The 12,111-nt window shown below is 33.6% G+C and overlaps 2 protein-coding genes across 2 annotated transcripts; one reads left to right on the plus strand and one right to left on the minus strand.

The window, feature by feature from the left end:
• Positions 1–2,284: 2,284 nt before the first annotated feature.
• Positions 2,285–6,292, minus strand: LOC143615727 (uncharacterized). The gene is made up of 8 exons (XM_077088785.1): positions 6,094–6,292; positions 4,490–4,637; positions 4,260–4,410; positions 4,046–4,171; positions 3,877–3,957; positions 3,572–3,764; positions 3,226–3,496; positions 2,285–2,599 (listed from the first exon to the last, which is right to left on the minus strand). The coding sequence occupies exons 1-8, from the start codon at positions 6,289–6,291 to the stop codon at positions 2,328–2,330; spliced, it is 1,440 nt and encodes a 479-aa protein (XP_076944900.1). The 5' UTR covers position 6,292; the 3' UTR covers positions 2,285–2,327.
• Positions 6,293–8,950: 2,658 nt separating this feature from the next.
• LOC143615733 (uncharacterized) lies at positions 8,951–10,931 on the plus strand. The gene is made up of 2 exons (XM_077088788.1): positions 8,951–9,793; positions 10,379–10,931. Exons 1-2 carry the CDS (start codon positions 9,337–9,339, stop codon positions 10,852–10,854), a joined length of 933 nt encoding a protein of 310 aa, XP_076944903.1. The 5' UTR covers positions 8,951–9,336; the 3' UTR covers positions 10,855–10,931.
• Positions 10,932–12,111: the final 1,180 nt, after the last annotated feature.

Here is a 12,111-nt window from a genome sequence, read left to right on the forward strand (position 1 = left end):
CAAGAAATTGTAGGGTTATCATTATCAACACCAGGGTTTTAGTTGTTTAAAGTATTTTCTAAAGCGGTCCCTAGTGTTTATTAAATAACAACTTTAGTCCTTAAAGTTTGTGTCTTTAAGTGGTTTAATACTTTTTTATGAAGTTACCCAAGAAATTGTTTTTATTAAAATTATTATTATATATAACAATTATAAGCTTTGGTGCCGCTAAGTGCCAGTTGGGTCACTTGGCGACACCGTATTGGTCCTTGAATTTTGTTTTATTTCTGGTACCGTGTCGAACATAACAAAACATAACAAAACCGAAAGAATACGCGTAGACTCACTGCATTTTGTTTTAATTTCGGTACTATACCAATGTGACGGAAATCAACCGAATTTGCGTAGACTCACCGCCTCAACTTCCGGGATCAGCAATGCTCGAATCTTCCAACACCCGAGTGTTACCAAATGACACCACTCAATTGATCATCTCAAATTTATATGATTTTGTTTTATTTTTGGATTTTAGTTCCGGTATCATAATAAACTTAACCGAAACTGACCGAATTTGCATCGACTTACCGCCACAACGCCCGAGACCGATAACGTTTGTGCTTATCATATCCCGGGTTTTACCAACCTGTCTGGCGCAACGCGCCGGGTATAACACTAGTTATATATATATCAAATAACCAAATATGTGTCGGGCTTTATAAACTTACTATTCATCAAAACCTTCATTGTTTGCCTAACACGTGCTACATGACTCAAAACGTGCAATAATCACCATTTCATCAGTATTGTACTCTCTCTCCCTCTCCATCTCCCTCTCCCTCTCTCTCTCTCTCTCTCTCTCTATGTACTCTCCTCTCTCTGAATCATAATCACTGCCTCTAGCATATTCTTGCCGGATTTTGATTATCGTTGTATGAAGATATTTTATGCTTAGTTTATTATAAGGGATGGTAAAGTCTGGGTTTTGATAATCTCAGTCTCATAGTATATTCTAAAATTGGCTCATACTCGTGTTACTCATTACTCATTGCTTGTCATACAAGTGTTACTGCACGTATCGAATATTCTCATTTGTGATATGACTGATATCTGTGGTTGAAAGTTAGATGTCGAGATTCCCATTATCAAAATCCAATCTTAACGCACCCAAAACACCCAACTTGGAATATTAAATAATACTCAACTATGCTTTAACATTTCTATGTATTTAAGAATTTCATGATTCTAAGATCTTTAAAACATTGTTTGTATGAACCTACAGGCTACATGTGGTACTACAAAATCTTTAATTGCCAATCAAATATGTATTATGCAAAACTTGTACATCAAATAATAAGTATGGAGTTTAGAGGATAGAGAGGTATCACCGTATCACTACATAAACACAAGGATTATACTGGTTTGGATGGTTGTTAATTAATTCACTTTATATCCACTCATTGGCATCCATCAAGAGGTGTTCTTCACCGTCTTCTCTAAATCGATATAGATCATCATTTTACAATCTTCTCACTTCTAAGATTATTAGCGTTTGTATAACACTTCTCAATAGATATGCATAATCACTTTCAAGTAACTAATCACCTCTTGCATTTCTCACTAATACAAGTTGTGATCAAATTTGCTCATTTTACTAAACCATTTACAAATACATAAAGTAGTTTAGCTTATCAAAAGGTTGTTCAACTTGTAAGAATGGAGTTACTTTAAACATATGTGAGGCTTAAACTTTCTCCACGACTAGATGCCCGATCCATAGTCTGACTGCATCACTCGTGCCAAGTATGTGTTCACTCTTTCTCATATTTTTTTTTATCCTTTTATGGCCGGCTAAAATATCGTCGCAGGTAGTGAGAAAGACAATATGAAAATTGAAGACAAACACGAATGTGAGTGAGAAAGACACGATGAAAATGGAAGGCAAATACAGACGGGTGATAGCTTGTGATCAGCATGTTTTAATAACCATACCAGTTATCAAACCGGCCATCTTGTTAGCCCGCTGGTTAAACCAGTTTCTCGAATTTTAGCAAATACACTCTTTCTCATAACCAGATTCCTGGCATCAGGCAAGTCTTTCATGATCAAGCAAACAAGAAAACAAGTACCAAGGGCATCACAAGACATATAGCATTCATTCTTACACTTCATTTCACCCATTAAAAGACTTTAAAAAAAAAAATCATATTCTGGTTCCATTTTACACAAACAAGCAAACAAAAAACCCAACAAAGTAATCAACATTTCTACCGAAGAACAAATCTATTAATGATTACATCTATATCGTATTTTGTTTCTAACCAACTCAAGAAATCTTGCAGAACAAACCTTCAGTTAGACCATACATGAACAAGACCAAGCCTATTACCTGTATAAATCTCGTTACGCTCTTCATCATAGAAAAGGGCCGTAATGTCTTCTAGTGCTTCTGTAACAGAGCTCGTGATTCTAGAAGCTCGGATTCGTTTTCTTGATGTGCATTTGCAGCCACTTTTGCTCGTGTTGCAACTGCAACTGCATTCGTCCAGAGGAACGCCATTCTTTGCCTTTATTTTAGCAAGGCATTTTCCAGTCAGTATGTTGCTGATATTTATAGATCCTTCTGCATATTACCCAAGTGAAAAAACAAACAAACAAATATTCAAGAAGCAGAATCACAACAATCATAATGATTCAAACTTAGATCCTGACTTCTTGTGTTCATATATTCATATATGCAGTCGGAAAACAATATATATAACAAAGGGATAAATTTATATATCCCACTAAAACTTATTGTTGGCTGTTCAAAAAAATTAAAATTGGTCATATATTAATTATTTCAAATAGATATATTTTAAATTAATTTGTTGTTTTGAGTAAATTTTTTATAATAATCATAACATCAAATCTACCCATTCTTAAATTTATGACATTTATACCCTTCCGTTAAAGGTTGCATTAGGATATGAGAGTTTGGAGTGTAAGAAAAAAGAGAAACAATATCCATATATTAAATTGTGTTCAATGAGGTTGGTAAGTATGAAATTTTTAAGGATATTTTGTTTGGGTATTACCATATGAGTATATGACTGGCAGTAATTAAATTCACAAGTCAAAATGGTCAAAGGCACTGATCATTTTGACCTGGTAACCTATACACACTAGCTTAGATCTAATTCTTCTAAAGGTCTGATGATTATATGGGATAATAAATGGTTTAAAAAAGAGATCAAATGGGCGTTTTACCATGTCCTTCGGTTGGTGAATCATCAGACTTGGGTTTGCAATATGAAATAATAAGATCTTGATCACTTGTGATGTATATGTTGTTCGTGTTGCAGTCAGGATGCCACAACAAATGATCTTCAAACGATGTCACAAGCTCCCCACGAAAATTCCAAACCGCTACTGTTCGGTTTCTAAAAGTCAAGAATAATTGATTCTCATATAGAAAGATGAACGCTGATGGTGTCATAAATTCTGTCCTGCTAACTTCAGTTATGTCAGAATTGCGTACCTACCACAAAACAAGCTTTAAATTTTCATAGTATTTATAACATAATGATATTAACAAATAATGGAAATTACTTACATCAAGAATTTGAAGATTCTCGTTTTCTTGCTTGACAAGAAGCTTTTCATTGAACTGTTCAATGAAGTCAACTTTCTTGTTTCGATGAAGAAGATGATTAAACGATTTTAAAACGGTTCCGTCTTCAATTGAGAGAATCTTGAGAGGGACATGACTGCTAGCTTTATTATATATCAACAGCATGATTCCGGGACTATTTTTTATATAAAAATGAAAAAAATATATATATCATGAAAAAAATTTAGCAATACAATATATAGGAGGAATAAAACAAAACACAAACAAAGTGACCTTAACAAATTTACCTTATTTTGATCTCTTGTACATTTTTATCAGCTATGGAATACAACATCGTGTAGTTTTTCAAATCAAACACCTTGTAAATGCTGAAAATATATATATAAAAAAATACATGTTAATCCCATTAGCTAGAAGCCTAAAACTAGAAGATGGTTCATAAAGTCAAAACCTGACCTATCTTGCGCTGAAAAAGTCAACACCTTTCCGTTCACATCATCAAACTCCACAAAACCGGGCCATTTCAAAGATTCTGACTCAAATAGAGCAAAACCAGCATCCGGTTGACCTCGTCGTATGTACCTAGCACAATCATAAACATGACACAATTTCAATAAAAAGAAAACAAAGTTATTTGAATTAAGAATATCAAGAGTGAAATTTCTCATACTCGATTCTTGTTGTTCTGCATTTCAAGGAACTAAAGCTGTCGGAAGCATAAACCGATACTGTGATGAGTGAATCATTGTTCTTATTGTAAAACAAGCTTCTTATAACTTCATCAGGGCTAACGTTTAGAAAGCATATTCTCTGATTAGTGTCTGCATAAAACATATAGTGAGAGCCCTTAAGCATTAATAGCACAGTTCAAGAACTGCATTTTTATAATGATAATAATACCTCTGCTGAATGCAGCACAAACTCCAGATTGTGCAAGTGCAAATACTATATCGTGAGCCGCTACAATCTCAATGATTTTGGACCGTTTTTTAAGAAATGGTAGCACCATAGAGCAATGTCCCTTTGGATCATGTGTATCATATTCCTCCTGGTATCATTGTTTCCAAAATAAGTTATCATAATATCATAAGCAGTCGGTAAATAATTGTGACAACAAAAACAATATTACTGAAATGACAATCTTGATCTTTGCTTCTTGGAATAAAAACAATTTAGTACTTTCAACCCTTTTTGACAGTTTGACTTGTTCGTGTTTTAGCTAAAGCTTTTGATTTGACCCATTTGAGATGAAATACAACCCACATCGGCCCATTCATGAATGGTAACTATAATTATATAGATAAAACCGTACCAACTCAAAATGCAAGAACATAGCAAATGATCATAAAGTAATAACTTTTATCAACTATCAAACCTAGTGATATCAGCATCACAAAAGACAAGAAACTATCATTTCCAACTTAAAATATACATCAATTATAATGATAACAATAATTTCCAAGCCAATTTTTAAACAAGAAAAACAGCAATTCAACTAGAATCACTCTTATATAAGCTAAAAAATGTTGTTTTAGGGTATTAAATATCAAACTAAAAAGACTAAACTTCACATGTTACTTATACAAAGAAACCCTAATTTCAAATTCTGTTCAGTCATACTAAATCAAACAACTTGAAGATTAAATTTAACCTGCAATCAGATGCTTCCAACTTAAGAAAACATCAATTATAATAATAACAGTCATTTTCCAGGAAAAACAACATTTACCAACTAAAATCACTCTTAAGTCACTATATCTTCAACAATAATCTTATAATCAGCAATTCAACAAAACTCACAGCAACATATAGTCTCTTATTAAAGCTAAATGTTCATAAAGTACTAACTTTTATCAAGTAAAACCTTAATTATCAGCCTAAAAACACAGATGAGCAAAAAGTTTATTCTAGTAATGATACGAGCTTCACAAAAGATTTAAAAAAAAAAAACTATAATTTCCAACTTGAAATATACATCATCAACTATAATATGATAACAATCATCTTCCAAAAAAAACCATTTGCCAACTAGAGAATCACTCTTAACAATCATAACTCACAGCAATATATACTCTCATCATATAAAAGCTAATTATTTTAGGGCATTAATTTGGCACTTATTAACCCTAACATATCAAGCTAAAAAGACTAAACATTTACTTCACATGCTACTTACACATACCAAATTAAAAAACACTTATTTATCATCCACACAATCAAGTTAAAAAAAGAACCCTAATTTGAAATTCAGTTCAATCAGACTAAATCAAACAACTTAAACATGAAATTAAACCTGCAATCGAATGTTTCTGAAGCAACATATACTCTCATCATAATATCATATAAAAGCTAATTATTTTATAGTGTACTAACTTAACACTTACTAATCCTAGCATACCAACCCAAAAAGACTAAACATTTACTTCACATAATCAAATTTAAAAAAAAAAAAAAACCTAAATTGAAATTCAGTTGAATCAAACAAGTTAAAGAGGAAATGAAACCTGCAATCGGATGTTTCTGAAGCGTTCCTGAGCCTCACACATTCTAAACCCTCGATCTCTCTTGGAACAAATCTCTCGCCGTTGAAGCTTCTTGACGCTGTTCACAAACCCATCACCGCCTCCACGCCGCCGCTTCTTCGCCACCACACGCCGCCCGTTACACGGCCGTGGACTCGCCGTTATCCTCCTGCCGTCCATCTTCTTTCTTCTCAACAAAATCAAATTAATAAAAAAACCCTAGATTGGATTGGAAGATGAGAAGCAGAATTAAGTAAGGGTTTGGGATTGCTGGGGGTCTGTGAAGTGAATTTGGGTGATGAAATGAAACACCCAAATTTGGAAAGTCAGATAAGAGGATTATTATTATTATTATTATTATTATTATTATTAACCCAGTGGTGAACTGATGTGGTGTTATATATCTGTAACTAAATTAACATGATAACTTAGATAACTAAATTACTATAAGAATTATATATAAAAAAAGTGTAACTAGGTAATTAAATTGAATTTGTAATTTAATTATATTATATTGTAACTACACTATACTATAACTATATTATTTAAATTGTAATATGATTACATTATATTGTAACTAAACTATTATACAACTATATTATTTAAATTCAGTTCACTACCGTTATTCCCCGTGTAAAATTTGAAAAATACCGGTACCGAATTCTCAAAACTTGAACCGATTGGGTACTGAATTCGGTATCGGTTAGGTACCGATACCAGTACCGAATTTGTCCATCCCTGCTGCCAGGATGTATAGCGGATTTTTCTGATTTGAAAAGTTTAGGACGTTGTCCGCTGATTTGATTCGAATTGAAGATATTCTATGCTATATGAATTCAATTCGGATCAGATTATGATAAATTTGAATGATTGAATTCAACCGAATAACATTTTTTCTTATTTTTAGGTTTATTTTTATTTTTTCTAATTTATGGTTCATAAGATTTTACTGGTTACGTATCACAAAACATACAAAGTTGGAAAATACAAATTAGGTAGCCTTGATTATGTTTATGGAATCAAAAGAGAAATTGAAAGAAACTAATAGATGTCTAGATTTTCATTTTTCTAAACAGTTTGTTCCCCATTAGAGATTTAGGATTATGTAACATCAAGTCATTCATTTATGACTATATACTCATCCAAGGCATTTCAACCTAGTAACCAAATAAACAGATAACAAGTTCCCATTATCTCAACTTCTTTAAATCATGAATCACGTAAAGGTGTTCTTTCGTGAATTAGGTTAAGGCAGTGAAGCTTGAGAATAAGCGGGACACATTTTTAAGTTTTAATTATAAGCATAATCGTTAGGGTCATTCCCCTACTAACATACATGTTACATGCTTGTTCAGGTTAAACATATATCTAAATAATCTGAATAACCTGAATTTTATAAGTTTTTCCGAACGAATACTTGAATAAGTAATTCGGATTCAGTTAGAACTGAATATCTGAATAAGAATCGGATTGGGTTTTTTCAATTACGGTTCGGATTTCGTTTTTTTTTCTTTTTAAATTTCGGTTTTTTGACACCCTACACAAAACATCCAATAGTTTATTGGACAACCTTATCAAACTTCAAAATCATCACCTTCTTACAAAAACACCTAGTAAACTAATAAACCGAGTTATACAAGTTACAACTCATGATATCGAAAACATTAAATGTAAGTCTTAAGTCCAAAAGAAAATTTTATTCAATGCATCATATATTCAAAATTATTAAACAACAATAAATTCTCTCTAAATAAAATATGAAAATGTTTAGGATGAAAACATATTTACTGTAACACAATTACACAATCTACATCCACAATAGTAGTTAATCTATTATAAGTAGCCTCTTCTTTATGTCAAAACACCCATAAAACTACAATGAAGACACTAATTTCTTCATCTTTTTCATTGGTTTTTTTATCTTTTTGTGTATGTAGGATTACTTGTAATTATCATTTTACCCTTATACTTCTTTGATACCTTATGGCTGAAGTCTCAAAGACTAAGAAAGAAGCTTGAGATGCAAGGAATTAGAGGGCCAAAACCGTCTTTTCCGTATGGGAATGTGGATGAGATGCAGAAAATTCAATGTGCTGCAATGGCAATGAGAGCTCCAAGGTTAAGGAATAGAGATTTCGTTGGTGATGATTATACTTTTCTTCTCTTCCCATACTTTGAACAATGGAGGAGACAATACGGTATGTTATATCTTGAATTCAAAATTAATCTTACATAGACATTCGTAATAATTATTGCTATTGCTATATTTTTTTATTAGGTATTACTGTATAAGTCTTTATGTGGTTGTTGCAGTTTCATGTATAAATTGGTTTATATTATACGCGTTCACATAAATATATATAAATGCTTTTAATACAAAACCAAATTTAGAACCACTTGATTAATTTAAAACTTTGGTGTCGCTATGCCCCTATTGGGCCAAGTGCACGTCGTATAAAACCAAGTCATCTGATTTGAGATTTATACGGTTTGGTTCTGACGGTTTAATGGTTTGATGCCGCATTAAGCTTGGAACTGCCCATTTAGTCTCTAGAGTGTGAATTGTCTAAATTACCCTCAAGAATTTCTCCAACTGGCAATCAGAACAGATACTATTTCCGTTTAGTGAACCTTTTGACTATTGAGCATATCTTGTCCCCTGTGAATGCATTGATTATGCTTTTTCTTGAACCCAACAAAAAAAGATTGATTCTTTAAACACCAACAAGATCATTTCCAAGACTTTCTTGATATTAAAGTAAAGCACCCTTATGAAATCATGCAAAATACCTTACTTTAATCCATCTTTTATTGAAAAACAACAAATTTCACATAACCATTTCTTGATCTATCTTAAAAACACCAAAATTTTCATCTTTTCTTCAAAAAACCAACAAATTTCACATACCATTTTCTTGATCCATCTCAAAAACACCAAAGTTTCCATCTTTTCTTCAAAAAAACATCAAATTTCACATAACCTTTTCTTGGTCCATCTCAAAAACACCAAAATTATCATCTTTTCTTCAAAAAACCAACAAATTTCACATACCATTTTCTTGATCCATCTCAAAAACACCAAAGTTTCCATCTTTTCTTCAAAACACAACAAATTTCACATACCCTTTTCTTGATCTATCTAAAAACATCAAAATTTCCATCTTTTCTTCAAAACACAACAAATCTCACATACCATTTTCTTGATCCATCTCAAAAACACCAAAAATGGGCAAATCTTGGATAGAAATTTGCTTGATATCAGCTAGAGGACTCACAAGAACTTCATCACTATGGAAGCTCCAATGGTTTGCTGTTGGGTGGATCGATCCAAACAACAAGTATTGCACCAAAGTTGACGCTTCAGGGAACGCAAACCCCGTATGGAAAACCAAGTTTTCGGCTTTGGTTGATGACTCGGATTCAAGATTTGAAGATTTGACACTTACTGTTGAGGTTTATAGCAGAGATCCTGTGTTTTTGAAAGAGAGACTTCAAGGGACCGCGTGTGTGGGATTGAAAGAGTTTCTTGATAAGCATAAGAACAATTCTGAAGGTTTGAAGAATGTTGAAGATGTTGGGAGTTTTCAGTTGAGGAAGAAGAATTCTAATAAGCCTCAAGGATTTGTAGATGTTTCGATTCGAACGTCGCATGAGATGAATGAAGATAGTTCATATGAAGAAGGTAAGTTTGTGAGTTAAACTTGTTTTCATGTTTTGGTTGACTTGTTTAAACCTTTTAATTCAACGGCACTCGGGGTAACTTGTTTAACTAAACAGGTTGATCCTTTCAAGCATAGAATAAAAAATAAAATAAAAATATACAGAATACGGTACAAGGTTGTTTTAACCTTTTAGTAAAACACTTTCACAAATTACCACCCACCAATGCCCGTATAACCCATTTATTACATATGTGACAACCCGCCAATACGTTTGTAACTTGATTACAACACCTTTATGATTTGCCAACCTATTTAAATAAATGGGTTACACGAGTCGTGCTTAGATTACACGGGTTTTTTAGTTAATAAACATATAGGTAATACTCATTAATTCAACCCGTAAACTTGACACAGTATATCAGTGCACGCTCAAAACATTTTTTGCTATACAACTTAGTGTAAATTTATTAGTAAAAATATTTGTAATAATAATGAATATAAAAATTTGTACGGTTATGGTAGTTCATACACTTGGGTTTGGATTGCACAGACGATGATGTTGAGGGTATTTTGGTCATTTTACATATTCTCTTCAACTTATGCAGGCAATGACGTTGGGATCAAGCTAAGGATTCGTGACCATGGCGTGAACTTGCCACCACGAACCGACCATTCAGAAAACCATTTGCATGCAAACTATCCAACCCCATCGCCCCCGGGTCCAAGCTACCACCAACCTCGAGCTGCACCGCCACCAAATTATGGTTTAACCGGCGGATTCAACCATCAACCACCACATAATCCGCTAGGGCCCTACCACCAACCGCTAACTCAACCACCACCACCACCATCTTATAATTCCGGCTATATGCCATCATCTTCAATAGGTAACTTACCACCAAGTTACATCAACATGGCACCCGCTTCAGGAGCAAGACCAGGACCAGGGCCTGGACCCGGGTTTGCCATGGGCTTGGGTGCCGGAGCATTGGCAGCCGGTGCAGCCATATTTGGAGACGATTTCATTTCCGGGTTTGATGTTCCTACTGGTTTCACGTTGTCAACAAATCCTCCTTTCTGACTATCAATACTTGTATCATTGCATCATGTTTTCTTGAATAACATGGCACGCTGTTTAAACAATTGCACTAACACTGGTCGTGTTTGATTACAATATAAACCGCTTGGCATCGCATGTTCGCCCTGTTACAATTATATATATCTAGTATAATTTAGAAGTTTGGTGCCATAAAAGTTTTTTTTAGAATATTTTATTAGTTGTGTTTTGTTTTTATGTAAATCATTTTGATGATTAATCAATTGTAACAACTTGGTGTGTTGATTGGGTTAAGTGTGTTAGTGCTTGGCAATGGCAATGGCAATGGCAATGGCAATGGCAATGATAAACTACTCAAGTTCAAGACCCGTATAAAGCAACTTTTAATATTTCATTTTTGTTAAGTGGATGGAGACTCTTTCAAATAGATTTTTTTTTAGTTTCTTCTTTTTATTTTTTTAAATATTTTATTTGTGTTTTTTCTTTAAATATGCTTATATAAATAAGAGTTTTGGTGTCATAGTACCTCATTGGGTCACTTGGCCGAAAACATTTTTTTTTGTTATGATTTTGTTCAGGTACCGTAGCGAATGTGACAGAAACCAACCAAATTCACGTAGAGTCGTTGCATTTTGTTTTAGCTCAAGTGCTGTAACGATCGTAACCAAAACCGACCGAATGCCGATTTTTTTTGTTCTAGTACCGTAACGAACCTGACGGAAACTGGTCGAATTTGAGTAGACTCACCGCCTCAATGCTCGAGGTTTACCAATCGACTCCACCTCATTGGTCCACCTAAATTTTTAGAATTTTTTTGTTTTATATTCGGTTTTAGTTTTGGCATAATAACGCACGCAATCAAAACCGACCGAATTGCGTCGACTTACCGCCTCAACGCTTAGGACCAACGACGCTTGGGTTTACCACCGTCCGGGTATTACCAACTTGCCCCGGCGCAACGCGCTGGGTAAAACACTAGTTAATCAATAAACAATGAACATGATCAGCACTTTCCAATAGATTCTATGTGAATTCGACGCCTTAATTGCCCTTGTTAGTAAAGGAAGGCCGGCAAATCATGTCTTATCGTGTTTAACAAATTAGAGACAATGTGATTAACACAATTAGTATCAAACATGAAAGCGACTAGTTTAACACTTGGCTTTGGTGGTTTGAGCGTGGCAATTTTGTGTTTTATGTATCAAGAAGAAAAAATGATGAACCTTAGCCTTCTAATTTTAATATTTTTTTTAAAAAGAATAAAATTGTCTAGTATACCAT

The sequence above is a fragment of the Bidens hawaiensis genome, unplaced genomic scaffold (genome assembly GCF_021521415.1).
Source record: "Bidens hawaiensis isolate Kalapana, Puna unplaced genomic scaffold, B.hawaiensis_p1.1 tig00002306_1, whole genome shotgun sequence".
NCBI lineage: Eukaryota > Viridiplantae > Streptophyta > Magnoliopsida > Asterales > Asteraceae > Bidens > Bidens hawaiensis.

What these genes read in the sequence shown, in the direction of transcription:
- LOC143615733 (XM_077088788.1), top strand. Translation starts at nt 9,337, where the DNA reads ATGGGCAAATCTTGGATAGAAATTTGCTTGATATCAGCTAGAGGACTC. An exon ending in AGATAGTTCATATGAAGAAG is followed by an intron (nt 9,794 to 10,378) that starts GTAAGTTTGTGA and finishes CAACTTATGCAG; the next exon opens with GCAATGACGTTGGGATCAAG.
- LOC143615727 (XM_077088785.1), bottom strand. Translation starts at nt 6,291, where the DNA reads ATGGACGGCAGGAGGATAACGGCGAGTCCACGGCCGTGTAACGGGCGG. An exon ending in TCAGAAACATCCGATTGCAG is followed by an intron (nt 4,638 to 6,093) that starts GTTTCATTTCCT and finishes CAATGATACCAG; the next exon opens with GAGGAATATGATACACATGA. An exon ending in AGAATCTTCAAATTCTTGAT is followed by an intron (nt 3,497 to 3,571) that starts GTAAGTAATTTC and finishes GTTTTGTGGTAG; the next exon opens with GTACGCAATTCTGACATAAC.